This window comes from Lemur catta, chromosome 11, assembly GCF_020740605.2.
Source record: "Lemur catta isolate mLemCat1 chromosome 11, mLemCat1.pri, whole genome shotgun sequence".
Taxonomy (NCBI): domain Eukaryota; kingdom Metazoa; phylum Chordata; class Mammalia; order Primates; family Lemuridae; genus Lemur; species Lemur catta.
The window spans coordinates 11,597,637-11,625,326 of record NC_059138.1 but is presented as its reverse complement, the minus strand read 5'-3'; the positions used below and the strand labels follow the sequence as shown (position 1 = coordinate 11,625,326).

At 35.6% G+C, this 27,690-nt stretch overlaps 1 protein-coding gene across 3 annotated transcripts in view; it reads right to left on the bottom strand.

Moving 5' to 3' along the window:
* BRAF (B-Raf proto-oncogene, serine/threonine kinase) overlaps window positions 1-27,690 on the bottom strand; it is a 140,632-nt gene that overhangs the window by 85,393 nt on the left and 27,549 nt on the right. For all 3 annotated transcript variants that reach the window (XM_045565260.1, XM_045565262.1, XM_045565261.1), the window contains exons 2-3: window positions 16,591-16,692; window positions 12,645-12,908 (exon numbers count right to left, since the gene is read on the bottom strand). In XM_045565260.1, the coding sequence (XP_045421216.1) occupies window positions 12,645-12,908; window positions 16,591-16,692 (366 nt within the window). The remainder of the gene's footprint in view (window positions 1-12,644; window positions 12,909-16,590; window positions 16,693-27,690) is intronic.

Genomic DNA, 27,690 nt, shown 5'->3' with positions numbered 1-27,690 from the left:
GTGCCTGGCCTACAAAGTTTTAAGTGTGCATACTCTATGACCCAATAATTATTTCTAGGTATTTACTTAAAAAAATACAGCCACAGTTATTTTGGGTATATGCCCAGAAGTAGAATTGCTGGAACATATGGTAATTTTTAGTTTTTGAGAAACCGGTTTCCATAGCAGTTGTACCATTTTACATTTTCACCAACAGTGCACGAGGGGTCCAATTTCTCCACATCTTTGCCAACTTTTGTTATTTTCTATTTGTTTGTTTGATAGTAGCCATCATAATGGGGGTGAGGTGGTATCTCATCACGGTTTTGATCTGTATGTTCCTAATGATTAGTAATGTTGAGCATCCTTTCATTAATTTTTGGCCATTTGGATATCTTCTTTAAAGAAATGTCTACTCAAGCCCATTTTTAACTGGGTTATTTTGTTGTTGCTGTTGAGTTGTAGGAGTTCTTTATATATTACGGACATTAACCACTTATCAGATATATAATTTGCAAATATTTCTTCCATTCCAGGTTGCCGTTTTACTCTGTTGATTAAATCTTTTGATGCATAGATTTTTTTAACTTTCCTAGAGTCCAATTTGCCTATTTTTGTGTTGTCTGTCCCTTTAGTGTCACAGCCAAGAAATCATTGCCAAACCCAATGTCATGAAGCTTTTGCCATTTTCTTCTTAAAAGTTTTACAGTTTTAGCTCTTACGGTTAAGTTTTTGATCCATTGACTTAGTTTTTGTACATGGTACAAGGTAAGGGTCCCAATTCCTTCTTTTATATATGGATATTTGAATTAGTTTTTGTACAGAGGTACAAGGTAAGGGTCCTAATTCCTTCTTTTGCATATGGATATTTCATTTTCCAACACCATTTGTTAAAGAAATTCTTTCCCCCGTGGAGTGGTCTTGGTACTCTAGTCAAAGACAATTTGACCATATATGTGAAGACTTATCTCTGGACTCTCTATTCTATTTCATTTGTCTGCATGCCAGTGCCACTTTGTTTTGATTACTGTACCTTTGTAATAAGTTTTGAAATCAGGAAGTGTGAGGCTTCCAACTTTGCTCGTTTTTGAGACTGTTTTTGGCTATTGGGGGTCCCCTGAGATTCCGTATGACTTTTATTTTTTTTTTATTTATTTTTTTTTTTGAGACAGAGTCTCACTTTGTTGCCCGGGCTAGAGTGAGTGCCGTGGCGTCAGCCTCGCTCACAGCAACCTCACACTCCTGGGCTTAAGCGATCCTACTGCCTCAGCCTCCCGAGTAGCTGGGACTACAGGCATGAGCCACCATGCCCGGCTAATTTTTTCTATATATATTTTTAGTTGGCCAGATAATTTATTTCTATTTTTAGTAGAGACGGGGTCTCGCTCAGGCTGGTCTCGAACTCCTGACCTAGAGCGATCCACCCGCCTCGGCCTCCCAGAGGGCTAGGATTACAGGCGTGAGCCACCACGCCCGGCCCCGTATGACTTTTAGAATGGATTTTTCCATTTCTGCAGAAAAAGCTGTTGGGATTTTGAAAGGGATTTCATTAAATAAAACTGCCAAATTGTATTCCTAAGTGGTTGTACTTTGGAATATACATAATACATTCCCACTAGCAGTGTATGGAAATTTTAGTTCCTTCACATCCTCACCAACACTTCATATGGCCACTCTTTAATTTTAGCCATTCTAGGAGGCATGTAATGGTATCTTATGCCTTTAATTTGTACTTTCCTAACGGTTTGATGTTGAGCATATTCTCATGTGTTTACTTATTATCCATGTATCTTCTTTGGTGAAGTGTCTGTTCAAATCTTTTGTCCATTTTTTAATTGAGATGTTTTCTTATTATTGAGTTTTGAGAGTTCTTCATTTATTCATGACCTGATCAGATATATGCTTTGCAAAGATTTTCTATCAATTTGTAGTTTCTCTTTTTATTCTCTTAAGCATTGTCTTTTGAAGAGCATAAGTTTTAAATTTTGATTAAATCCAATTTACCAATATGTTCATTACAGATTGTGCTTTTCATGTCATATTTAAGAAATCTTTGCCAAATTCCAGGTAGCAAAGATTTTCTGCTGTGTTTTCTTCTAAAAATTTTATAGTTTTAGGTTTAGTTTTTACTTTTCATTCATTCCTTCTGTGTTCAATTTCCTTTCTAAATTAAATTTTTTTTTGGTAGCTCCTTCAAAGCAGAGACTGTGAAAGTTAACTCCTTGTCTGGAAAGGCCTTTATTGTACATTTGCCCATAGTTAACCTAATTAAATTCATGGCTTATCTGAGAGATCTATGGGCATCTCTCAGCACTTTCAGTGTCTTATTCTATTATCTTCAAACTTCTTACAGGTGCCATAAAGACATTTTATGGTACTCTAATTGTAATTCTTTTGTATATAGTTTTTCCCTGAGTGCTTTTAAAACAGTATTCTTTCATTTTCTTATGTGTATTACAGATTCAAATTATTTTCCCAACTTAGAGCTTGTGCTTCCTAAATTGTTAGATTCATGTCATTTATAAATGTTAGCCATCATTTCTTTGAATTTTGCTCTATTCCTTTATTTCTATTCTTACCTTCTACATCTCTTTTGAAGCATGTAATGAAACTGTTCATTCCATCTTTCATACCTCTTAACCTCTCTTTTATATTTTCTATAACTCTCTTTCTTTGCTTTCCAGAGTTTATTAATTCTCCTTATGGTTGGGTTTAATCTAGTTTTATCTCATCCATTGACTTTTTAAAATAAAATATTTTAATGTCTATATAGCATTTTAACACTTGATCTGTAATATACTATAAATAACTAACTTGACATATTGGGATTTTATTTAAAGTGTTACCTTGCTACTTCCTCAAGTTAATACCAATATGTTCATTTTTTCCCCCCTAGTGACAAATGTTTCTTTTGAACTTTCTACTTTTCCTTTATTCTATGTTGTTTCAATTTTTTCAACTCTATTATGAAAAATTTCAAATACACAGAAAATCTGAAGGAATGGTACAATTAACATCCAAATTCTCTCAGATCCTAAAATTATTTTTTCATATTGCTTTTTCTCTCTTTCTCTATATTTTGTTTTCTATTATACTATTTGAAAGTAAGTTCCAAAGTAATTGAGATAGAAGTGAGAAGAGTGACCAATCTTGGGGGTTAGCAGTGAATTGGACAGGCATTGGAGAGCCCTCCAAAGCACTAGGAATGTTCTACATCTTAACGTGCATGGTAGTTACATATGTAAAAAGTCATTGAGCTATACACTTGAGATCTGTACACTTTACTGTAAGTTACATCTCAAAAAAATGGGGGGAAAAGTTACAGTCAATGACACTTCATCCTAAATACTTAAGCATATATTTCCTAGGGATAAGGACATTCTCCTACATAATTACATTACCATTATCACACTTAAGAAAATTAACAATAATTCCATAATAACTAACAGTCAGTGTTCAAAATTCCTCATGTTCTAAGAATGCCATTTATAGTTCTTTCCCATTCTATTCCCAACCCAGGATCATACACTGCATTTGGCTGTTGTCTCTTTGGTCTTGTGTAGTACAGAATAACCCCAACCTTTTTATCCTCTAAGAGATTGACTTATCAAATAGTCCAGGCCTACTGTCTTACAGAAAGTCCACATTCTGAATTTGTCTAATTGTTTCCTCATGGTGCTTAACTTTTTCCTCTATCCCCGGTGTTTACTATAAAACAGAAGGTCCAGAGCTTGGCATGCAACATAATCATTCCAAGCAAGAATACTTCATAGATGATGTCATCCACTGAGTTTTAAATTTCAAGACTACCTAGAAGTTCTATTTGATTCCTTCTTAGGAGTCTAACCCTGCTGTTTTGAAATCTTCTAACTCACTTATAATAAACTGTTTCCTTGTGTGTTTTATAATTTTGGACCTTGAGCACGTCAGTAGGGCATTATCTCTGTAAATTCCATGAGACCTAGATGGGCCAAAGGAGGGTTTCCATTGCTTCTGCCCAATGCCTGAGTGTTATTACCACACCAGGACCAGTTGTTATGTTGCTTGAGGGGTTCATGGACAATGCAGGTAGTATAAATGTGAACCCCACATAATGATGAGAACAAGTCCATAGTTAAGAAGTCACAGGAGAAACTTTAACTTTTATTCAGGGCCTTGGCAAAGACAGTCAAGTTTCATTGTCATATTTATGTATTCTGATGAAGAGATTTCACCTTTTCACTGAAGGTAATGTCCTTCAAACATTCAGCTTTATATGAGAATCTGAGTTCCAACTACCCTTGTGACACTGGCCGAAGGCCCAGTCTTATGGTCACCACAGATTGACACGCATACCCCTTTGTTGCACAGAGTTACAAAATGACCCCACCAGAAGTCAGCAAATGTCTTGTGTAAAGAACTAGAGTTTTACAGGCCATACAGTAGTATACAACTACTCAACATTGCTGCTATAGCACAAAAGCAGCCACAAACAATATGTAAACAAATTGTATCACTGCTCTGTTTCAATAACACTTTATTTATGGACACTGAAATTTGAATTTCATATAATTTTCATATGCTATGAAATATTCTTCCTTTGACTTTTTTTTATCAAGCATTTTAAAATATAAAATCCATTCTTAGTTTGTAAGCTATCCAAAAATAGGTGGTGAATGGGATTTGGCCAGAGGGCCATAGTTCAGCAATACCTTAACACAATCAGCTCACATACTTCTCCAGTTTTTAAATTTGTTTTCACCCTCTGTAGATTTTTCTACTTTCTAGTGAGCTCAACTATACAGTTAAATAAAATGTATTTTAGTCCGCATTTCTGGGTGAAAGAGATATTTCTGGACATACAAGAATACCACAAAGTGGAACTCTAAAACCCAAATAATATTATAAATAATTTCCTACATCTTTCCTTTTCTCACTCAATAATAATGCCTCTTAGAAAAACATTCTTTTTTTTTTACATGCTACATTGTACTATGGTGTGTACATACCTTAGTTTATATGCTCATTACACTATTGATGGGCATTCCATTTTTTTTTTTTGTCATTATGAGTAACAGTAATATATTCTTGTATAGACATTCCTATATACTGATGCTTTTATTTTATGTTGTAAATTCCCAATAGTGGAAGTTCTGGCTTGGAAGACATAGTACTTGTAAATTTTGATAACTATTATTAAAGTGCTTTACAATAAGCTGTGATACTTTACATTTCTACCCACAATGAAATGAGTAGTTTTCTCCTTACACCCTTGTCATTAATAATTTAATTTTTACCAGACAGACGAAATGATCTCATGGTTGCTTTAATTTGCATTTCTCTCACAACTGAGTGAATGTGAACAATGGTCATGCATTTTACTGTTCATTTGAATTTAACCTTCTATCTTTTGCCTATTTTTCTATTGGGATGTCTTTTTTTGTCAATTTTGAAGTGCTCTTTGTATATATATAGCAAACTATTTACTTTTTGTATCCCAGCACCAATACTGTTTCCACACTGACTACTGACTTTGCTCTTTTGAGGGGCCAAACCTAAGTTTAAAATTTTATTTAGTCAAATATGCCTATTTCTTATAGCTTTTGAGCTAATTAAGTTTTTTTTTTTTTTTTTGAGACAGAGTCTCGCTCCATTGCCCGGGCTAGAGTGCCGTGGCGTCCTCCTAGCTCACAGCAACCTCAAACTCCTGGGCTCAAGCAATCCTTACTGCCTCAGCCTCCCGAGTAGTTGGGACTACAGGCATGCGCCACCATGCCCAGCTCATTTTTTCTATATATTTTTAGTTGGCCAGATAATTTCTTTCTATTTTTAGTAGAGACGGAGTCTCGCTCTTGCTCAGGCTGGTCTCGAACTCCTGAGCTCAAACGATCCATACGCCTCGGCCTCCCAAGTGCTAGGATTACAGGCGTGAGCCATTGCACCTGGCCTAATTAAATTTTGATTAATTAAAACAGTAATCTCAACTCCTAGATTTTACGTACAGTCTACTGGATTTTTCTTGAAAGATTTACTCTTTTTTTGTATTTAATTTCTTGATTCTATTAGAATTTATTTTTGTAACTGGTCTAAAATGTGGATCCAATTTTATTTTCTTCTAGATGTGCCACGACCAAAAATTATTTACTTTTTTTTCTACTGATTGAACCATTATTTTCACATTAAATTCTCCTAAGTTCTAGGATCTATTCCTAGATACCTGTTATAGTCTACCAAAATAATTTTGAGTCCCCATATATCCAAAATGCCTTGCTTTTCCCCCAACCTTGAATATTAGTTTGGCTAACAACTGTCATCAGATCTTTGATGGCTCTGCTCCACTGCTTTTTAGCCTTCAGTTTGCCAGTGAGAAACAGCTATCCAATTCTCATTCTTCCGTAGATTACCAGTTTTCTCTCTGAAAAGGTTTAAGATTTTTCTCTTTTTAAGTTTTTAATTATATGGCAAATGTCCAGGTCAATCTTTATTTTCCTTTTCCTGTTGACAAATCAGTTGCCCCTATATACCTAAAGACTGGTATTTTCTTCAACACAGGGAGATTTTGTATTATGTCTGTGAACATTTCTTCCTTCTATTTTATTTGCTTCTATAACATTTATTAAATAGAAGTGGACCTTTTGGCTCTCTCCATGACTCTTATCTTTTCTCTTATATTTGCCACCTCTTTTTGTTAAATATTTTAAGACATGTCCTTAGCTTTATCTTTCAAAATACTCATTAGCTCTTTAGTTATCCTATTATTTAGCCTGTCTGTTTAACTTTTAAAGTCAACAATCACACTTTTTTTTTTTTTTTTTTTGAGACAGAGTCTCACTCTGTTGCTCAGGGCTAGAGTGCTGTGGCGTCAGCCTCGCTGACAGCAACCTCAAACTCCTGGGCTCAAGGAATCCTCCTGCCTCAGCCTCCCAGAGTGCTAGGATTACAGGTGTGAGCCACCGCACCCGGCCTACAATCATACTTTTAATTTCTATAATGCAAACTCTTTATGATCCTCCAAATAACTCCATTTTCATATGAAACTGATCTGGTTTCAAGAATGCAGTACCTCCTGAAATATAGTATTTTTTAATGTTCTAGTTGCTTTCTTTATCTTGGTTTTTCTCTGTTGCTGTTAGTGTCCCAGTCATACTTATAAATGAAAATTAGGTTGATTTGGTGTGGACTTATTTCTGCACAGTTGTATAGGTCCAGTAAACCTACCATCTAAATGGTAAGTGGTTTGGTATGTTGATAGACTACGATATTGTAGTTTATAACAAGAAATATGTATTTTGATCTTCATCTCCAGTTTCAGGCGCAGAGCTCCTAAATCACTGTAATTTCCTAAGTGATTGGGGATAGGGGTGCTAGGTGCATCCTGAAAAAAAAAGAGAGAGACAAAGTCTTACTCTGTCACCCAGGCTAAAGTAAAGTACAGTGGCCTGATCATAGCTCACTGGAACCTTGAACTCTTGGACTCAAGTGATCCTCCTGCCTCAGCCTCCGGAGTTGTTGGGACTATAGGTGTGCACCACCATGCCTGGTTAATTTTTTAATTTTTTTTAAGAGACAGTGTCTCACTGTGTTGCTCAGGCTGGTCTTGAACTCCTGGGCTCAAGAGATCTTCCCACCTTGGCTTCCCAAAATGCTGGGATTACAGGCATGGGCCCCTGTGCCCGGCCAGGTGCATTTTGTACTCATATTTAGTCTCTGACTCTGGTTCCTGACACAGAGCTCCTAATCCTTTGTATTTCCTAGGTAATAGGAGCATCTTTTGTTCTAATGAGGTGACTCTTGGTGGATTCCTGGATAGCAGCTGATCACCAGAAAGACCAAGCCATGATTAGAAGCTTGGAACTTTCAGCCCCACCCACCAACCTCTGGGAAGAGGTTGAAAGAGGTGCTAGAGATTGAGCTAATAATTGATCATGCTTAAGTGATGAAGCCTCCATAAAAATTCCTAAAATACAAGGTTCAGAAAGCTTCCAGGGTGCTGAACACTTGTAGCTGGAGAAGGTGGTATGCCTGCAGAGTGTACGGAAGCTCTGCACCCTTTCCTAAATACCTTACCCTAAGCAGTTCTTCCATTTGGCTATTCATCTTTGTAACATTGTTTGCCCTTTGTAAGGTCCTTTAAAGCAGCGGTCCCCAACCTTTTTGGTACCAGAGATTGGCTTCACAGAAGACAATTTTTCCACTGACTGGGGGTGGGGTGGGGAAGGCAGAGCTGGAGGAGAGGTGGAACTCTTCAGCCGGTTCCTAACAGGTCTTCCTAACAGGTTGCAGACTGATACCTGCTGTGTGACCTGGTTCTTAAGTTTCATGGAAGATAATTTTTCCATGGATGGGTGGGGAGGGAGGTGGAGGAGGGTGGGGGAGAGGCAAAGCTGGTGGGGGAAGGTGGAGCTCTGTGGCCCGATTCTTAACAGGCCCAGACTGGGGCTGGGGATCATAGCTTTAGAGTAAACAAGTAAGTTTTTCCCTGAATTTTTTGAGCTATTCTAATAAATGATCAAAGATAAGAAGGAGGTTGTGGGTACCCTTGATTCATAGCCAGTTGGTCAGAAGTACAGATCACAACCTGGAACTTGAGACTGGCATCTGAAGGGGGTGGGCAGTCTTGTGGGACTGGGCCCTTAACTTGAAGGGTCTTTGTTATTTCCAGGTAGATAGTGTCAAACTCAGTTAAATTGTGGGATAACCAGTTGATATCTACAGGGAATTGGAGAATTGCTTGGTGGGAAAAAAAACACCTCTATACACATCTGGTCACAGAGGTGTGTAGTGTTGAGAGTATAGTAAGAGAAAGTAGTTTGTTTTTCTGTACTATACACAGATTACTAAAGGGTACGTGGGTGAGGAAAAGTCTGGTGCACTCCAAAGATAAGCACAATATTCTTTTATTCCTGGGTTGATTAGTCTTTACTCTCCCTCGCCACACACTGGATTTCTCTGAGGTTCAGAGACATGTGACATTCAATTCTACTAATCTTTCTCATTCCAGTACTCATGCAGAATTCTCAAAACAGAAATTTCATTTTGTTTAGAAACAATTTTCAGAGCTTTTTCACAGAATAATCACTATAAAGAATTTGCTTCCTATATTCAGAAGAGGAACTGACAGGGTCCCCTTGTACAACTCCAGGAGGCTACATTTTACATCTCTATGGAGGTTTGCAATGTAGGGCGGCACTGGGGACTCAGCAGCCCATTATCAGAGGTTTCAAAATATATGGCCAGCACCTTTTTTAAAATTTATTTTTATTTTAAATTCAGAATTTCAATGATTTTAGCAGGGTCTGGTTGACTTTGGTTCTCCACAGTACTCACAACTAACCCACACCTTCAGAATATTCATATTTAAATTATGGGTCTGATTCCTGAAGACATAAGACTTTGTCTTTCTGCCACAGCAAGATCTTCAATTAATTACTCTGATGACTGCCCAAGAGGCAAATCCACTTCTTTGTAACTGCTGACAAGTTTTATGCTTCATCAGGATTTTGCTGAGAAGACTGGCTCCCTTCATGTAAGAATCTAGCCTCTAGAATTTTATTTGGCTGTTTTGGCTTATTCATTTATCCAATCAGATATTTTCCATTTTCCAGGAATTCCTAAAAATTCCTAGTCCTCTGACAACATCCTATCTTGTTTTATTAACTTATTTTTGATATATCTTTATTGTCATAACAATAGAATTTTTAGAGAGAAAAAAATACATAAAGGCAAGTTTTTAGTCTGCTATCTTGGACTACAAATCTAAATCCTCTTTTTAAAAATAATCTCATTTTTGGTAATTGATTTCATTTATTGCTAGGAGGTTCCACTGCCCTGTGTTCCTGAGTGTAGAGGACAAAGAGATACAGATATGTATTTTGACACAGGAGCTGTTGTGCATTACCACAAAATGTGAACTATCCTGGGTGAGACAATATATGTAAAGATCTTAGCAAAGAATTTGGAATATAGCATGGCCAATACTCAAAGAGTCATTGTTAATATTAACGAGAATTGAGGGAAGAAAAGGAGACGAAAAGAGGCAAGTTAAGAAAGAAATAAGATGAAGGGAGAATGGCAAAACAATTATCATTGAAAGAGTTTAATACTGTAGATCCATTTATTGACTATTCATAAGACCTACTAAGTTCATGATATGGAATTTTTCTGAGTATTGAATATGAAAAGTTAAACTGAGAGTATAATGGACAAGAACAAGTCAGTCACTTATTTAATCTAAGCCTAGCCAGGATAATTAAGGTAAGCCTAGTCAATTGCCTACTAGTTCTTCATTTATGATCATTTTACATCTTTGAAGAGTCTCAATTATCTTTATTGCCTTCTGTTGCTTCTAGAGTTGTAGCCCCATAGAAATATTGCTCCACAGATTAATATTACTATATGAGAGACAGAAATGATCTCAGGAGTTTTACAGGGCTTTGCCCTGAAGGAATATGTGAACATGTTAGTTCGCATATCAAAAGCTGCCTCACCTTAGGAGGGCGTCTAAAAGGTCAGTAGCAGCTGCTTTCCAAGGTGAGGCTACAGTCTGTGGTTTTTGCCTGCTTTGAATGACAAAGCAGGTTTGCATGGAGCCACGGGATGGGAGCTGATCAAAGAAGTGTCCACCCAACTGCCTGAGAGACAGACACCTGTTGCTAAAAGCAATTAGCCCAAGCGACAGCTTCTGCTAGACTCCTAAATACCTGTCTAAATTCACAATAACTAGATAAAGAAATATGGAGCCACTATGTCATAACTAGATAAAGAAATATGGAGCCACTATGTCTCTGTTTAACTTTTCTGCTAAAGTGATAGTTCTCAGAACTTAGAAGTTTGTCCTAGAAAGATTTTGTAACTGTTTGTTCACGTAGATAGAGTTAATTAAGGGATCTATAGAAGACTTTTCGGAGACTTTGAACTTAAAACAAACTATCTGTTATTAAATAAATCTGTTACCACTGGCAACCGATCACTATACCCATAAACACTGATGTAAAACTTCATTCGGGGCTCCACAATTTACAGGAATATTGTGGGGTCTCCCAAGCCCCTCCCTTTTTTATAAATCTATTCTTTATAAACTGTACCTTCATCTCCATGTACTCTTTTATTTCTATATTCTTTTATTTTCTATTATTTCCTTATCCTTTGCGACGACCCCTGCCTGAGGAGCAGGCAGATTCTTTGCTGGGAGCATAGCTAACTTCCCGCAGCCTTTTACAAGGGAAATTATAAGCTTTAGTGGTAATTGTAAATTTCTCTTGCCCCCCCCCTAATAAATACAAAGAGGCTAGTTAACCTTAATCATTTAGATTAGGCTAAGAAATTTGAAAGATTACCTTTAACAACCTCACACAATTACTAAGTTTAGCAGCACCTGAAAGGAGGAAGAATACTGTGATGAAAAAAAGGCAAAAGCCTGGGACTTAAGAACACATTTCCTACATTCTTCTCATGAATAGAGGCAATAAAGAATTAATCTGAAATCTACTGGGGATAGGATGTTTTACCATAAATTGTTTTGTAACACAGGCTGCTTCAAAGATAGAATTTCTATTCATATAGTTCATAAATAATTTCACCTTATATTCCCCTTTTAAGAGGGGCATCCCTGCAAAGATACTGCTTAGTAATTCCTCATCTTAATGTGGGAAAAATAATTTTAATTTCATTCTACCCAATAGAAGAAAGAGAAAGGGTGGGAGAAGTGAATTTGTTTTATAAATTGACTAATAATTCTGCACAATGAATAATTAGAGTCCATTTTATTGCAACCAACTCTTGTCTGTTCATGGAAGAAAGGGCAAGAAAAGTATGAATGGATGTATTCCCTGACAATAAACAACATCTTAGAAAGCCATATTTCCCAAGTAACATTAAAATCTACAGGCTGATTATTGCTAACTCCATTAGTTCTCAGTCTAACCTCTAATGTAGGAATTCCTAATTTCTGGGCATATAATACCTTTATAATAACATTTTTTAAGTAAAAAAAAAATTGAAATACTGAACAGCATTCATACTTTTATTTCTGCTGTCTAAGAAAAAATGAAAAACTTTGACTTCAGTTGTATTCAGAAATGAAGTTTTTTTATTAACGTCAAAAGCAACCATATACATTAAAAAAGTAGTGATGCATATAGACACATTATTTATTAAGGCTACTGGCAATATTTTTTGCACCTCAGGATTAGAGACCACCCACAATAATTTTGCAGATTTCTCTGCTTTAAATGTCATTTACAAGGTACACTGTTCCAATGGTGATACTAATAAACAATAATCAAAAGTTACGTAGACAAGAGGAAAAACATCAAGCACATTGAAAATTCAACACCTGATAATAACTCAGAATGGGAATTTATTAAGGGTGAAGAATGAATCTTACCTGGCATATACTAGATAATAAACAAGCTCAAGTCTGAAATTCTGACTGATTTTAAACCAGTACTCAGACATGAATGTGGTACGCGTTTGATAGATAGGTTAGAATGCCAAATCTGACACTAGAGATAATTTGTTTCGGTTAAGGAACATAGACTTTGGCAACAAATAATTATCTTTTCCATTCTTGTTTGAGATGGATCCTTTCTATTTGCATGACCTCTAAGTATGAATAACATATTCATTTTCAACAACTGATTTTTCTGAAAGAAACAGCAAAATGATGATATTAAAAACTGACTCACCACTGTCCTCTGTTTGTTGGGCAGGAAGACTCTAACGATAGGTTTCTGTGGTGACTTGGGGTTGCTCCGTGACACATCTGTGGGATTTTGAAAAACTGAAAGAGATGAAGGTAGCACTGAAAGGCTAGAAGAGGAAGAAGATGTAACTGTGTCCGTTGATGCAGAGCTAGAAACAGAAAAATCAGTTCCATTCCCCAGGGATTCCAATAATTGTTGTTCTCTTTGTTGGAGGGCATCTAGCTTGCTGGTGTATTCTTCATAAGCCTATAAAATAAAGTAGACTTATATTGAATCTGGACTTTATCTTGACATTAACAAAAGGAAATATGAAATTTCAATCTTTGATTATAATCTCTTTATAATATAGCTAACAGAGTTTTAAGTTACAAGTTACAAAATAAGTACTACAAATACCGTAAATTAATACTTTCACTATTGAATTGATAAACTGTTACAAGGCACTATACTACATTACACTGAGAAGTCTGGCCTATATGTATGTGATATCTAGATGGTCCATCAATAATAAAAAAGCATAGTATTTCTAGCTTTCTCATCAAATCATAATTTGTCTCCCAAATCACATATCTAATTTAAGATAAAATACTATACTACGTCAAGGATAGGTGTCCAACACTCCCATTAAAAAATTTTTTTCCAGAAGAGCTGTAAGCATATAAATTTTCATACCACATACACACACACACACACACAAACACAGAGTCAACAGAAAAAGAAGTTGAAAAGGAGATGAGGTGTTAAAAAAGATTTGTCAAAAAATGAGACTCAGGACACAGTGCAAGATCTCATTGTTAGCACCAAAACCTCCTCAATGTGGCTCAGAAGATGTGTAACTGTTCCCTTCTTCTATTTTGTTTATTTCTCATGTATAGCACTTACACAAATAAAAATATATCCATCTGCTTCTTGACAGCCCAATAATAAAATCCTTGAGATAGGAAATGCCATTTTAAAATCTTCGATTCTCCCTCATGGTCTTTCATAAATGCTTGTAGTATTATAAGCTTAACAGAAAAAGAAGTGTAAAAGGAGATGAGGTTGGTAAAAATATGTTGATTGTAATGGTTCCTATTTTGATTAAGAAAGATGTGTTTGAGCCTAGTTATTAATATAATGATTTAAAATTCAGTCTGAAACCGCAATTACTTTTGCACCAATCTAATATATGGTTCTATTAATATGAGGTTCCTAGAGTAGTTAAATTCATAGAGACAGAGAGTAGAATGACGGTTGCTAGGAACTGTGGGGAGAACGGAGTGGGGATTTAATGTCTAATGGGTACAGAGTTTCAGTTTGGGATGATAAAAACGCTCTGGAGATAGATGGTGGTAATGGTTGTACAACAATAGGAATGTGCTTAATGCCACAGAAGTATATATTCAAAAATGGTTAAATGGCAAATTTAATGTTATGTATATTTTGCCACAAGTAAAGGAGAAAAGAAAAAATGTTAAGGACTCTTAAATGGTGGATTGGAAACCTGTAGAATGGTAGGACTCAATGGGTTATCATCATCAGTAGACCTGGCTTTTCACTCACAGGGCTTCAAATATCAATACCCACAGATCTTTTCTCTTGGGTTAGTGAACTTTCCCTAGGCAAGAATTCTGTTATCTCTAGCCAGAGTCCTCTTCATGGTATATAAATGGTGATAAGTGCAATGTTCTAACTCATTTATGTGTTTATTGTCTATATCTCCCTCCCCCCATTAAAACATAAGCTATTAATATTTAAAGGCAGAGATTTGGGGCCATTTTTTAAAATTGCTATTTCCTAGGTCCTAGAACAGTACAATGCTATCAGGCACTCAATAAATATCTGTTAAATGAATGAATCAACTATTTGTGGAGTACTTAATATATATCACAGGAACTCTATTTCATAATTATAAACTCAATTAATCCTTAAATTGCCACACATGATATTATTCCCATTTTACCAATGAGGTTGGGAATAAGATCAGGCACTCTGTCTGCAGAAACTAAGGTGCACTTGGGATTCAAACATGGAGTCTGTGTGACTCCATGGTTCATCTTAATCATCATATCATACTGACTTCTACAGCACGTATGTGTATGTGCATGTGTATATGCACATTACAAATTGTGTAACACTAGTCCCTGAGAATAAGAATCTGCTTTACCGCACGCTAATGATATAACCTATGAGTTATGGTCTGATGTTTACTATCCTAATTATACTTAATTTGAATAGGTGATTCAATTTTGTGTGGGTAATTCTAAAAGGAACCAACCAAATAGAATATATCTACTATAAGGTCCACTAACAATGTCACAAAAAATAGCTTAAGGAATTAGAAATATCTAGCCAAAATAAGAAGAGCTTATGGGCGGGGGACAGGGTGAGAGAGAGAATGTCATGATAAATACAGAATAAGGTAGTGAGTGATCAAGAGCATAGACTTCTGAGTTGGAGATCTGCATTCTTCCCATTACTAGCAGTCACTGCAGGTAAGTTATTTAGCCTCTTCCTGTTTCTTCAGCTATAAAAAGCAGATAGCAAAAATACCTAGTATCTAGTATCTAGCTCAAAGTAATCATAAGGATTAAATTAATAAATGCACTTAACACAGTACTGGGCACAGAATAACAAGTTTGAAGGTTTGTTGTTGTTGTTGTTAATGATCAGTCCTTGAATAGTAAAAAGCCTGAAGAGTGTGTGTGGAGGATGTGGTGAATCACTGCTATAGTGAGACATGGTTACTGATGCAAATGTATTATATCTGAGCATGGGGGTGGGGGGGAATTGTCCTTAAGACACAGAAATGGTTGGCAGAAAAACTGCTGATTATATTGTCTAATTCTGATTAACAAAATATTACCATTTTCAGTAGGACTATTTGCCTCCTTATGACTTCTTTGCTTGGCCTCCTAAGACATACAAGTAAAAGAGATAGCATGGGATATTAGGAAGTATATTAACTAGTATTCAGAGATAAGAATTCTAGTCCTAGCTTTAATACTAACTAGTAGTGTGATCTAAGACAAGCCATATGAAGTAGAGGAGAAAGAAGAAAACAGTTTATTAACTGTTATTTCCCAACTTTCCAAGTTTATTTTAGAAATACAAGCTTACTTTCTCATAAAATACTGAAGACTTAATTTGCCCTTTAAAAAGTAATTAGATTACTAAATTAGAAATTTAGTTTAGACGCCTTTCAATCTGTGCTTAAAAACTTTCAGCACTTAGAGCCAAATGGCAACCTGGTCATTTATAATTTAGGGTTATCTCCCTGTATGACTAATGATTATAGCTGGCTAGCTTTTACAGAGAAAGGCAGTGTAGGATAGTAGTGAACAGTATGGGCTGTAGAGCCTGACCACCTAGGCTCCATAACAGCTTGCCGGGTTACACAAGGAAATTAATGCCAAGAAAGCTTATCTGTGATTAGAATAGTACCCACTATCTCATAGGATTAAGAACAATGACTAACTCTATAAATTCACAATCGTGCTCAAGGCTTGGCACAAACCTCAAGGCACTATTAAACAATAAAGCTAAACAATGTTGGACTATTTACAGATTATAAATTTTTCCTATAAGGAACCAGAAACCAATTTTGGGGGGACTTAAGTTAGAAAAGATATTTTACAAAATTGCCCTGTTTTCCAATATGGTAACTAGTTTAGCTGACCTCCAAAACAGTGTTCTCTCTCTTCTTTTTTAATTCAAAGAAATATTTTGAAATTTCCCCCTTAGTTTTGTAAATTACAAAAGTAATGTTTATTGTAACAAATGAAACAAAACAAGATTAAGAATTATAATAAAGGCAAAGCTAATTCTCTCTTCTTGTATCTATTCCTAATCCTATCCCCTAAAATAACCAAGATTATCAGTACTAATGCTCTTATAAGTTCATTTTTTCTTCCCAAAATCACTAACAATATGATACTCAAAAGCTTACCTCCAGATATATTGATGGTGGATTATGCTCCCCACCAAATTTGTCCAACAGGGCCTCTATATGTTCTTGTGTCAACTTAATCATTTGTTTGATATTCCACACCTAAAAAATATTTTAAAACAATTTAAATAAAAGTTAATATTTTAATGTAGACAACTATATTGCAGTAACTTTCAATGCTCCTCAAAATTTGTAGCTTAAAGATCATTTAGTATAGCGGTTTTCTCTTTTACTGTTAAGCGTCTTTAAATTTTCTTCTACACTAGTAATACATTCCCAACTCTAAATGATTCAAATGATAACATTAGTATTCAGAATAAACTATGAAAATCTCTCTTCCCCTTCCCCACACTCCCAGGCACCCCATCAAACAGTAAGTGCTGCTTATGGTTTGGTGAGCATCCTTCCATGTCTCCTTTTCTCTCACGTAAAAAACAAATACAAAGATATATAAAATATACAAATATATATAAATACTATATAAAAATATTTCAACACTTGCTTTTTTTACTGAATAACAATGGCTGAGAATTATTATATATATGTCAGTAAATATATATTTTACTCCTTTTTAATGGCTATATAGCATTCATTTCATAATACTATCATGACATTGCTTATTTCAGTAGTCTCCAAACTTCAGGGGTAACCAGGAGTTAGGTAGAAATGTATACTTTTAAAAGAATCAATCCTCAACTTCTATTTGTACTCTCCCTAAATGATCTGCTTAAGAACTTGTTCTCGTGGGAGGGGAGGGGATCGAGGTATGAATACATGGTGAGTGCCAGGCGCACTGTCTGGAGAGTGGGAGCGGACGCGCTTGGGACTCTGACTCGGGGGGATGGGCGAGACAGGGACAATGTATATGACCTGAACTTATGTACCCCCATGATGAGCTGAAATAAAAAAAAAAAAAAAAAAAAAAGAACTTGTTCTCCTTGCCTACTTCCCCTTTTAAAATCATCAGTTTCCACTTCATAAAAGAAAGGCAAAATTCTTATCCACCTCAAATACTAAGATGCACTGTTCTGAGATGCATAAACTCCAACCAATTGATAATTCTGTACTTAACAGATGGATTATTAAAAGAGGGAAATCCCTTGAGAGAAAAGGGGGAAAAATTAAGAGCAGAACCTCATTTTGTTGAGGAAACAGATCTGTGGCAAGGCTCTAAGCCTTATCCATCTATGCAACCAGCCAGCCTGGAGTTGAGAAGTCTAATGGTTATAATAAAGGCAAATATTAACATGTTTTAAGACAAGCCATCAGATTTTTTTCTTGATAAAAATGAGTTCAATTTGGTTTGACAGTGAGAACTGGCTTTGCAAATTACATTATATGGTAGACTCTATCTATAAACAGAATGAACTAAATCTGTAGTTTTAAGGTTTGACCAAAAAATGTATTTAAGATAAATATAACACACACTAGAAATTATAGCCTTTAAAACTATTTAAAGTTATAATGAAAAAATGTGAGATATGAATTTTAAAATGTATACAGGGAAATAAATGAGGAAAAGGGTTCCAAGACCCTTGGTTTATTTAATAATTCCCTTACTAAACAACATTTAGATTATACCATTTTTTTCAACATCAAACAATACTTCAACGAATAGTTCCAAACTGCTTTTCTGGGCAAAGGTGCAAGTTTCCATTTTGATATTGAGGTATAAGATTCCTGAATCAAAGGATATGCATATTTAAAAATGTAATAAATGTGCTAAATGGTCTTCCAAAAGATGAAAAATATCAAGTTATACCCCTCTCTGTAGGGTATGAGTTCACCCTTTTCCCCCACAATCTTATCAACATCTGGTATTATCAAATTTCTGAACTTCTGTCATACTGAAGGGAAAAGGCAATCAAGTTTTAATTTGTATTTCCTATAAAGTTGAGCATTTTTTATTTTTATTGGCCATGTGTGCTTTTGGAAAATTCCTTATACTATAACCCTTTTATTCCAATGAGCTGTTTGTTTCTTTTTATTGATTTATAGATACTCTTTTTTTCTGGACATTAATCTTTATTATTCTATGCTTATTTACAGTCTTTCACTTGTTTTTCATTTTATGTCTCTTTTGTCATATAAACTCTTGCTATTCATAAGTACGGTCCATAGGCCAGCAGCATCAACATCTTCTGGAAATTTGTTAGAAGCGCAGAATCTCAGGCTCCATTTCAGACCTACTGAACTTTAACAAAATGATTCATATGCACAATAAAGTCTGAGAAGCAATAATAGAGGTTTTAAATTTTTACTATAGTCAGATATTATAATATTTTCTTTTATGATTCCTTTGCTAATTTCTCATATCTCCAATAAGTGTTAGATGTCTTCTTTTCTCTAGCTACACTTTCTGCCTAGGTGATCTCAGCCAATCTTGTATTTTGATATGCCAATTACGAGCTGATGAAGTCCAAATTTTAAAATCCAGCTCTGCCCTTTCCACTCAACTCCAGACTCCCAAATGCCTACCAAATATCTCTACTAGGGTAACTTATAACAGGCATCTCAAATTTAATATGTTCAAAGACTAACTTCTCCCCCCACCAACCTCACAAAACTTGTTTTTCCTATGGTCTCTTCATAATCAGAAAATGACAAACTCCATTCTTTGAGTTGCTCAAACCAAATACTTTAGCATCATTCTTGACTCTCTTTTTTCTCATACCTGACATCCAATCCATCTCCAAAGCAAAATATATGTAAATATATTCATTTACCGCCCTGGCTAAGCCACCATCATTTCTCTCTTAGTTATTGCAATAGTCTCTGAAGTGGTCTCTCCTGTTTCATGCCTAGAATAGCACAGTAGCTAGAGTAATCTTTAGGAACCATAACTGCAGATCATATGTCATTCTTTTGCTCAAAACCCTCCAATGGCTTCCCAAGTAAAAATCACCAGATCATGACCTGGCCTTCTAACACTTGTTTATCCTCATCTCTTACTGTTCTCCCCACCCTCACTCACTCCTTTCCAATCACACTTGGCCTAATTTAACATGCCAAGTATACTCCCATTGCAGGATTTTTGCATTTACTATTCCTTCCACCAGGAATGCAGTATTCTCAAGATTTCTACAAGGTTTGCTACCTTACCACGTTCATTCATCTCTTTATTCCAGTGTCACCTTATCAATGAAGTATTCTCCGACCATCTCATTTAGAATGATTACCACCCCTCTAGCCCTCCAAGTCCTCACAAGCACACAGAGGCAGTTTCTATACCCTTTGCTAACTTTATTTGCTCCATAGCACATGTGACCCACCTTACTATATATATTTTACTTGTTTATTTTGTTATTAGCATGTGTCTTCCCCACTCCCCAATAGAATAAGGTCAAAGAGAGTATGGATTTTTGTCTTGTTTTATATATCCCCAGAGCCTAGACCAGTACCTAGCACACAGTAAGCACTCAAATATATATTTGTTGATAAAAATGAATACTTTCTTTAGATCATCCCTCTATGATAAATTCACTGACCATCCAGACATAACTGTTTCATAAGTTAGAATTTGATATCTCAAAGTTGATTATGTTTTCCATGTCTGTGAGCTACTGTGAGATCAGAAACATGTTTTATTCAATTTTTTGTCCCCTCATCACTTACTTTGGTGTCTTAGTCATAAGAGCTATTCAACTAAAGCTGAAGCTCTAAGCTGTTTTCAGAGTAGGGTAAGAGGGGGTAGAAAGTAATTCTAGTTCATTCTTTCCTTTGTCCAGTAAATTTAAGACTCTGTTACCCACACCCTTTTTCCCCAAAGCTCCACAGATAAAACTCATATACAGTTAGCATTAAGAACTACTACCCCAAGGATGGGAGAAAGAAAGGAGGAAAAATGATTAGAGAAGAGAAATGAGAATCAGAGAAATGAGGAGATTGATCTGATTAGAATAAAATTTTCTTACTGGGTGTTGGTGGTAACCTAGGTGGAAACCTATTGCTTCTTCCGTATACAGATTTTGTATCTGATTCTCATAGAACACTTATTACTTCTCAAGTCCATCAGTGGATTGTCCTGGATTTTTAATTAACACTCATATGTACACATAATGATTGTTCTATGTTTTCTTTTCCCATCCTTCTTTGTCTCTCTCTTTTTTTTTCTTGTTCTAATGCATTGGCTAGGGCTTTCCTTATAATATCTGATAGTTGTAACGATAATAGGCATCTTTATTTCTCCCATCTTTAATGGGAATGCATTTATTATGCTTGATGACTTATCATAAGCTTCTTATAGGTACCCTATATAAGTTTAAGAATGTTTCTTCCATTTCTAGCTTGCTGACAGTTGAATTTTTTTAAATCATAAAGGTGTACTGAATTTTGTCAATTTTTTCCCTACATCCATTGAGGTGATCATATTTTTTTTTCTTCCTTTCATCTATTAATGTAGGTAACAGTGTTAGCAGACAACTTCCTAGATTTGAGTAACTTGTGTTCCTGGACATATTTTATCACAATGTGTATTCTTTTAATTCACTGTTGAATTTAATTGGTTAATACAGCTTTTTACTTAGGGATTTTACAACTGTATTTACAAACGATATTAGTCAACAGCACTCTTGTGCTCTTCCACCAGTTTTGGTACCAGAGTTATATTAACGCTGTTAGAAAAAGCTGATCAGCTTTTCAGGTTTTGGACAGTTTTATATCAGACCAGAGAAAATGTTTGTTGAAAGTTGGTTGAATGGGCTTTAAGTAACCTCTGGGCCCATTCTTTTACTTTCAACCTTTCTGAGTGAGTTTTAGAAATATATCTTATATATAGCATTTGCTTGACCTTTGGCTTTTGAGCCCAGTTCTTTTTCCTTTTTTTTTTTTTATTATAATAGATGAGCTTGTCCCATTTATATTTTACTGATAAAGCAGTTCTCTCATATCATTATAATTTTTCTTTGGGGGCTTTTTATATTCTGTCTCTTAAGGATTCGTGTGTGTATATATTTGTTTCCCATCTAGTAATTTTTGACAGTTTATAAATCTTATTCAATTCTATTACTACCTTTATAGATTTAATATCTGTAAACCTCCATTTCTTGATTTGTGAACATAATCAGGATTATCTTAACCCCTTATCTTAAGATAAGAAAATCAACATACTTACCCACCCATCCCCAATTACCCTTTCATTTCTTCATATGAGATATAAGCTTTGTAATAAAAAAAGAATGAATGCATTTATTTTTTACTTTATCCTTAAGTCTCAAAGTTATATATTTGAATGCATTATTCACCTTTAATTTTTTAAAACCATGACTTCTTGATTTCTAATACTGCTGTTTTATTCATCTTTTCATCAGCTGGATTTTGCTATCAAGTAGTTCAGTGTTTTCCTAAGAATGCCTTCCTGAGTCTAAGATTGACATTCATGACCTTCATACATGCACAAAAGTTGGGTGACTAAAATCCTTGGGGTCACATTTGTTTCTTCTTTGAACTCTGCAGATACTTTTTCACTAACTTTTTCTCTTCTAGCCTTAGGTATTGCTGGGGAGAGAAGTTGTAAGACCAGCCTGATTACTCCCCTTCTGTTCCTTAGCTGCCAAGTATACTAAGTTCTCTAGGGTTAAGACTTTTTCTGGCACATTTATTATTTTTTCTTCTTCAGGTACATCATTTATGTTTATGCTAGTCTTTCTCTGTCTTCCATAATTAGCATTATTTCACATTTTAAACTCTTTGTTCTTTTTCATTAAATGTGGCTTTTCCCTCTTCAAGCTTATCTTCCATGTCCCTGACAACAGTGTCTACTCTACTTTCTGCTGTTTCCAACCTAACCTTCATTTCTGAAATGGTCTTATTACCTTCCATTTCCTTCTTGAACTCTACTAACTCACTTTTCATCTCCTATTTCATTTGTTCAATTTTTTTTCAGAGTCTTTTTTTTTTCTAAAATGCATTTGATAGTGATAGATGAGGAGATTATCAGACAGTTGTTTCCCTGACTGACTTTTTTTCTGTGTATTTTCATCTGCCCTTTGCCTATTAATGTTTCTCTTCCCACCCCCCACCCCCTCTTTCAATGGTGGTGGGGGGTATGCTAAAATTTCTAAGCATAGGCTCCATGCTGGATTCTTTCTCTTTATTACCCATCCTTGTCTCTGAATAGAGCACTTCTGTTTGAGCTTGCTCTTTGCTCAAGAATGTCATGGGGAACAGCAAGGAGAACGAGCCTAATCAAGCCCAAGCTTTTTTCAGACATCTTGTTTCAGAAAGCTTGCTCACCAAATCTCATGTGTTCTCTACCCTGGGAATATATCACTCTTCTCTTTTTAATGTCTTTTTCCTCCTTCCTGCCATTTTGGGCCAAACCAATCATTCAGTTAGGGTGAACAGTCCATCTAGGCAGGAGATAAGTAAGACTTATGATGAAGCTTGATATCAACAGATTCCTGTTTGATGATTTAATATCTATTTTTATTCTGCTCAGATGCCTTAAGCCTTTTATATCTTATGTTCAATGTCATTCTTACAAAGGAAATGGTTCCCATAATGAATAAAAAAAAATTACTAGTTCTCTCCTTTAACAAAGTAACTTTTTATTTTATGTGACTTGCTCTCATGTAATATTTTGTTCCCTGGACTGAGGGGTAGGGAAGAGAGAGGGAGGTCTGTGTTCTCCTTTAAAAACAAATGTCTAAATCAGGTAAGAACTCCATAAAATGTCAAGTCAGGTCTTCTGTGATCTTGTTCTTTCCTGCCTCTCCACCTATGTCCATCAGCAATCCTTGTGGAGTACTAAATGCTCTAACACATTATTTAATAAAGTTTATATTGTAGAATGCTAATTATTCAATGTGTTCTCTCAAAGATAGTTTGCATAGTCAACAATTTTGGAAAATTATAAATGTTCCTTATTATCTAACCTGTTCAGTTTCTGAGTTCAGAATGAGGGGCTACTGTGTTATTTGAATCTTATTTGATTTCTGTATGTTACATATTAAGAGATTCATCTAAAAAGTATCTAAATTGATTTGGCAAGCAAGAGATATCCTGTACTATAGTTCCCCTTTGGGATTTCATAATTAGATATTAGAATAGTAAAAATCTAGAATTGTAGTAAAGAAACTTACTGTAAGGCTGGTGGCAAGCACCCTTCCCCTCCCTAATGGAAAAAGAAGCAGCCCACCAGATCTGCCAGTGACTGCAAGGCCCAGCTAAGTTAAAGGATGACCACACTTGGATGGTTACCCTGATAAGAGTCCACACATACCACCAGCCCCTCCTATTTCTCAATACCCACCCTAAAACTGCAATGGAAAATTCCTTGCTCTCCCCACCATAAATCTCCCCGCCAAAGAAGCCCCCATCCCCCAGCCCTAAAAACACATATAAGCCCACTCAGACTTCTGGGCGGGGTGACTTCTCTGGTCCACTCGTGGGACCCGTGAAGCTCGCCCGGGTCCCTCTCTTGGGACTCATTATCCTCACCCGGGAGTGCTCAAATAAAGCCTCTTTACTTATTCCTTTCAACTCTGCTTGTCTTTCTCTGGCACCAGCCAATCCAAAAAACCTTACATTTGGTGCCAAAACCTGGGAGGGTGCTTTGACTTTCAGCTGCGCCGCCCCTCCCGTGGACTCCGGTCTTAAACCTTACACTTACCTTTGTTTAAATTAGAATTTTCTAAACTTCCTTGACTATGGAATATTGCTTGTATAGTATGTGTTAATATAGTTTAAGACATTTAGGGAAATGCTGCCTAATACCAATCAAACTCTTTTGTCAGCCAAACTCTTGCGTTTTTCAGGAGTGTATCCTATTGTTCCTGGCTCTTTGGGCCTACAATGTTCTCTTCTTTCATCTGTCTCCCACCCCCTAATCTTTTTTCAGTGGTTTCTGAGGTGGTACCTGCCCCATTGGGAGGCATTTGGAAATATTTTGATTATCACAATGACTGGGGGATGCTGTTTGGCATTTAATGCCCACAGATCAAGGAACACAATGCATGAGAAATCCTGCACACCAAAGAACTGCCTTGCCCAAAATACCACTTACACATGCTATCTTAACTGACCTCTACTTAACCAATTCATCAGTATAACCGATGTTTTCCATTTCAAAAAATATTTGCTATCAAATTAGGTGTGGATCATATTTAAAGGAAGATCACTGGCCTAACATCAAAGATTGGGGAATGAATGTTCATTTTACCATTTTAAATTACAATAAAATGTTTAAGGCCTGTGTTTACCATTGCTCATGATTCCCTAACGTAACTGACCTTTTCAGTTCACCAACCACCAGACATAACTACATTGACTGAGGGGCTTCTTTTGCATCCACATCAGGGTTGGAACTGTGACGATTTACTTATGGAGGTGAGATTACAGTTTCTTTCAGCAGCCTTCTTATCTGGTCATCTAAACTCAGCTGAATTATTGCACAAAAAGTTTTTAAACTTCCTCTTTTGGAATGGTCATTTACTTTCAGAACTTTAGCTTCCTCCTTGTTACCTTACAGGGTTTTTGTGAGAGTATTAAATCTATCAACAGTAGTTCAGATTCTCATTACTTCTTGCCTATAATTGTAGCGTGTTTTTAATAGGACTCCTTGCTTCTAGTACCTCTTTGACTTGTTGGATAGCCTAAACATTACTGCCAGAGTAAATATCCTAAAATATAATGTTTAATCAGATCAAAAGCCATTTATAACAATAAAAACTGCATTAAAAATTACTATACATGCTGGGCTTAGATGTGGTCTCTTCAAGAGATGTTCATTAAACATCTTTTTTAAATAATATCATTAAACAAATTATTTAAAAAAATGCAAATATATACATGCACACAAATTCTGAATTGTGATATGTGCCAAAAGAAAAAATATGGGGTGCCACGAGAGTTTAATGAGAATCCAATATAGATTGGAAGGAGGGTGATGAGGAAAGACCCCACTGAGGAAGTGAGATATAAACTATCTGAAGAAGCTGCACTTAGTTTGGAAAAGTGCTGGGCAAAGAGTGTTCCTGGAAGAAGGAATAGCATGTGTGAAGGCTCTGCTGCTGAATTTGACTGAGCTTATTGAGTAGGGGATGAAGAGAATACTACCTGATGAGGCAAGATGTAGGCAGGGATGAGATCTTTTCAGAGCTTGTCTATACTAAGAAATTTAGGTTTTATTCTGAGTGATTGGGAGCCATTAAAGGTTTTAAGCGAGTTAAGTGATGTGAACAGGTATACGGTTTAGGGAATTCACTCTGACTAGAGAATATGGATGAGAGCAGAATGGCAATAGGGCAAAAGAAGTGGAGAAACTAGTTAGGATGCCCTTGTAAGTAGTAGTTCAGAAAGAAAAGATAATAATTTTCATTATCATAATGATAGTAAACAAGGTAACACATGAAGTGATTATCTCATTTAAAAAACTATAATAACCCTGTTACGTATGAGCAGAACAAGATTTAGAATAAATTTATCTATCCAAGCCCATCTAATAAATGGTGGGGTAAGGAACTGAAACAGTGGGTGTTGAAACAGTGCGTGTTCATCATTGTTCCTTGTCTCTAAAATAAAATCCTAACTACACTGAAGATTTTTCAACCTACCTTTATTACCTTTATCTCATAATGAACTCTTATGCACCTATGCTATAGCCAAACCAAACTACTGTAATAGTTACCATAAACATAACCTGTACCTTGATGCCACTGATGATTGTTTACTGTGGCTGGAACACTCTTACCCCCACATATATTTAATCTCCATCCAACCTTTAAAATCTAGGTCAAATAACAATGAAGCCTTCCAAATTTGCCTCCAGATAAATACTGCCCATTTATCCTCTTATAACCATAGTAGTTTTATATTACTGTTATAATAGTAATATAATATTAACCATAGTAGTTTATATTACTATTATATTCTAGTATGTTAATTCAACAGATATTTATGTAATTAACTATGTGCCAGATACTATGTATAGACATTATGGACATATTTGTGTATAAAAATAGGCACAGTTGCTGTGCTTGTGGAACCTACAGTCTAGAGGTAGCATAGACCTTGAACAAAATCTGCACACAACTAAGTAACTATAAATTGTGATAAATGATATGAAGGAATACTAAAGAGTGTCTGCTGGTTTCTGAGACCCTAATAGGGTCCTTGAGGTCAAAACTACTTTCAAAATCATAAGAAGCTATAATTTGCCTTTTCATTCATTCTCTAATGAGTAGACAGTAGTAATATGATGTGAGACATTGCAAGAGATTGAACTGCACAGACGATAGGAGAGTCCAGATGTCTTCTATTAAGGTAGACATTAAGCTTTTTGGGATCCTCAATACTTTGAGTATAAAGGGATCCTAAAGTCAAAAAATTTGAGAACCTCTGTAATGGGGACCTGATTTAAATTGGGGGCTGAAAAGTAAAAGATATTTTATGTCTCCTTTAAAATTCATGTTCTTCTAAAAATTAGGAATGTGGTTATCTCTGATCTCCAAAGCCTATAATTCTTTCTATATAATGGGTGTGTTAGCTGAATCAAATTTTGTTATCAAGTTCTATTGTCAATGGTCAGTCTTTCTTAGATTTGTGGTTTGTTAGAAGCCTTTATTGAAAATACCACCTTATTTCTGATTACTACAGGTGATAGAGGTGGATTCAAATTCTTCTTGGTATGAATTTAGATAAATTACTTAACCTTGCTAAATCTTACCAATACTCATTTATAAAATAGAATACATATTATCTTACTGTGTTGTAATGATTTAATGAGCTAATGTATATAACCCAATTAGTAAGTGACAGCCACAGAGGCAATCAAAAAAAGGTAGTGATTTTCATTTTAACACACACAGCACATATATACTCGGCTTAGTACTAGTTAGTGGGTTGACAGGTCTGCAGATAAATCAGTATATAATAATAATCACCCGTTCAGGTACATATAACAGTTTTTCAGGAAGGAGGAAAGACAAAATGATCTATTGTGTGATTATTCATCTTTAGAAAAAGGAACTGAAACAAAACGTATGCTTAGAATAATTTAAATAAGTAACTACATTAAATGATTTAAAGGATAGGGACAGAGTTTTCTGTGTCTCGTGCTATAACAGTGCCTCATATTTACTGAATATTTGAACAATATTC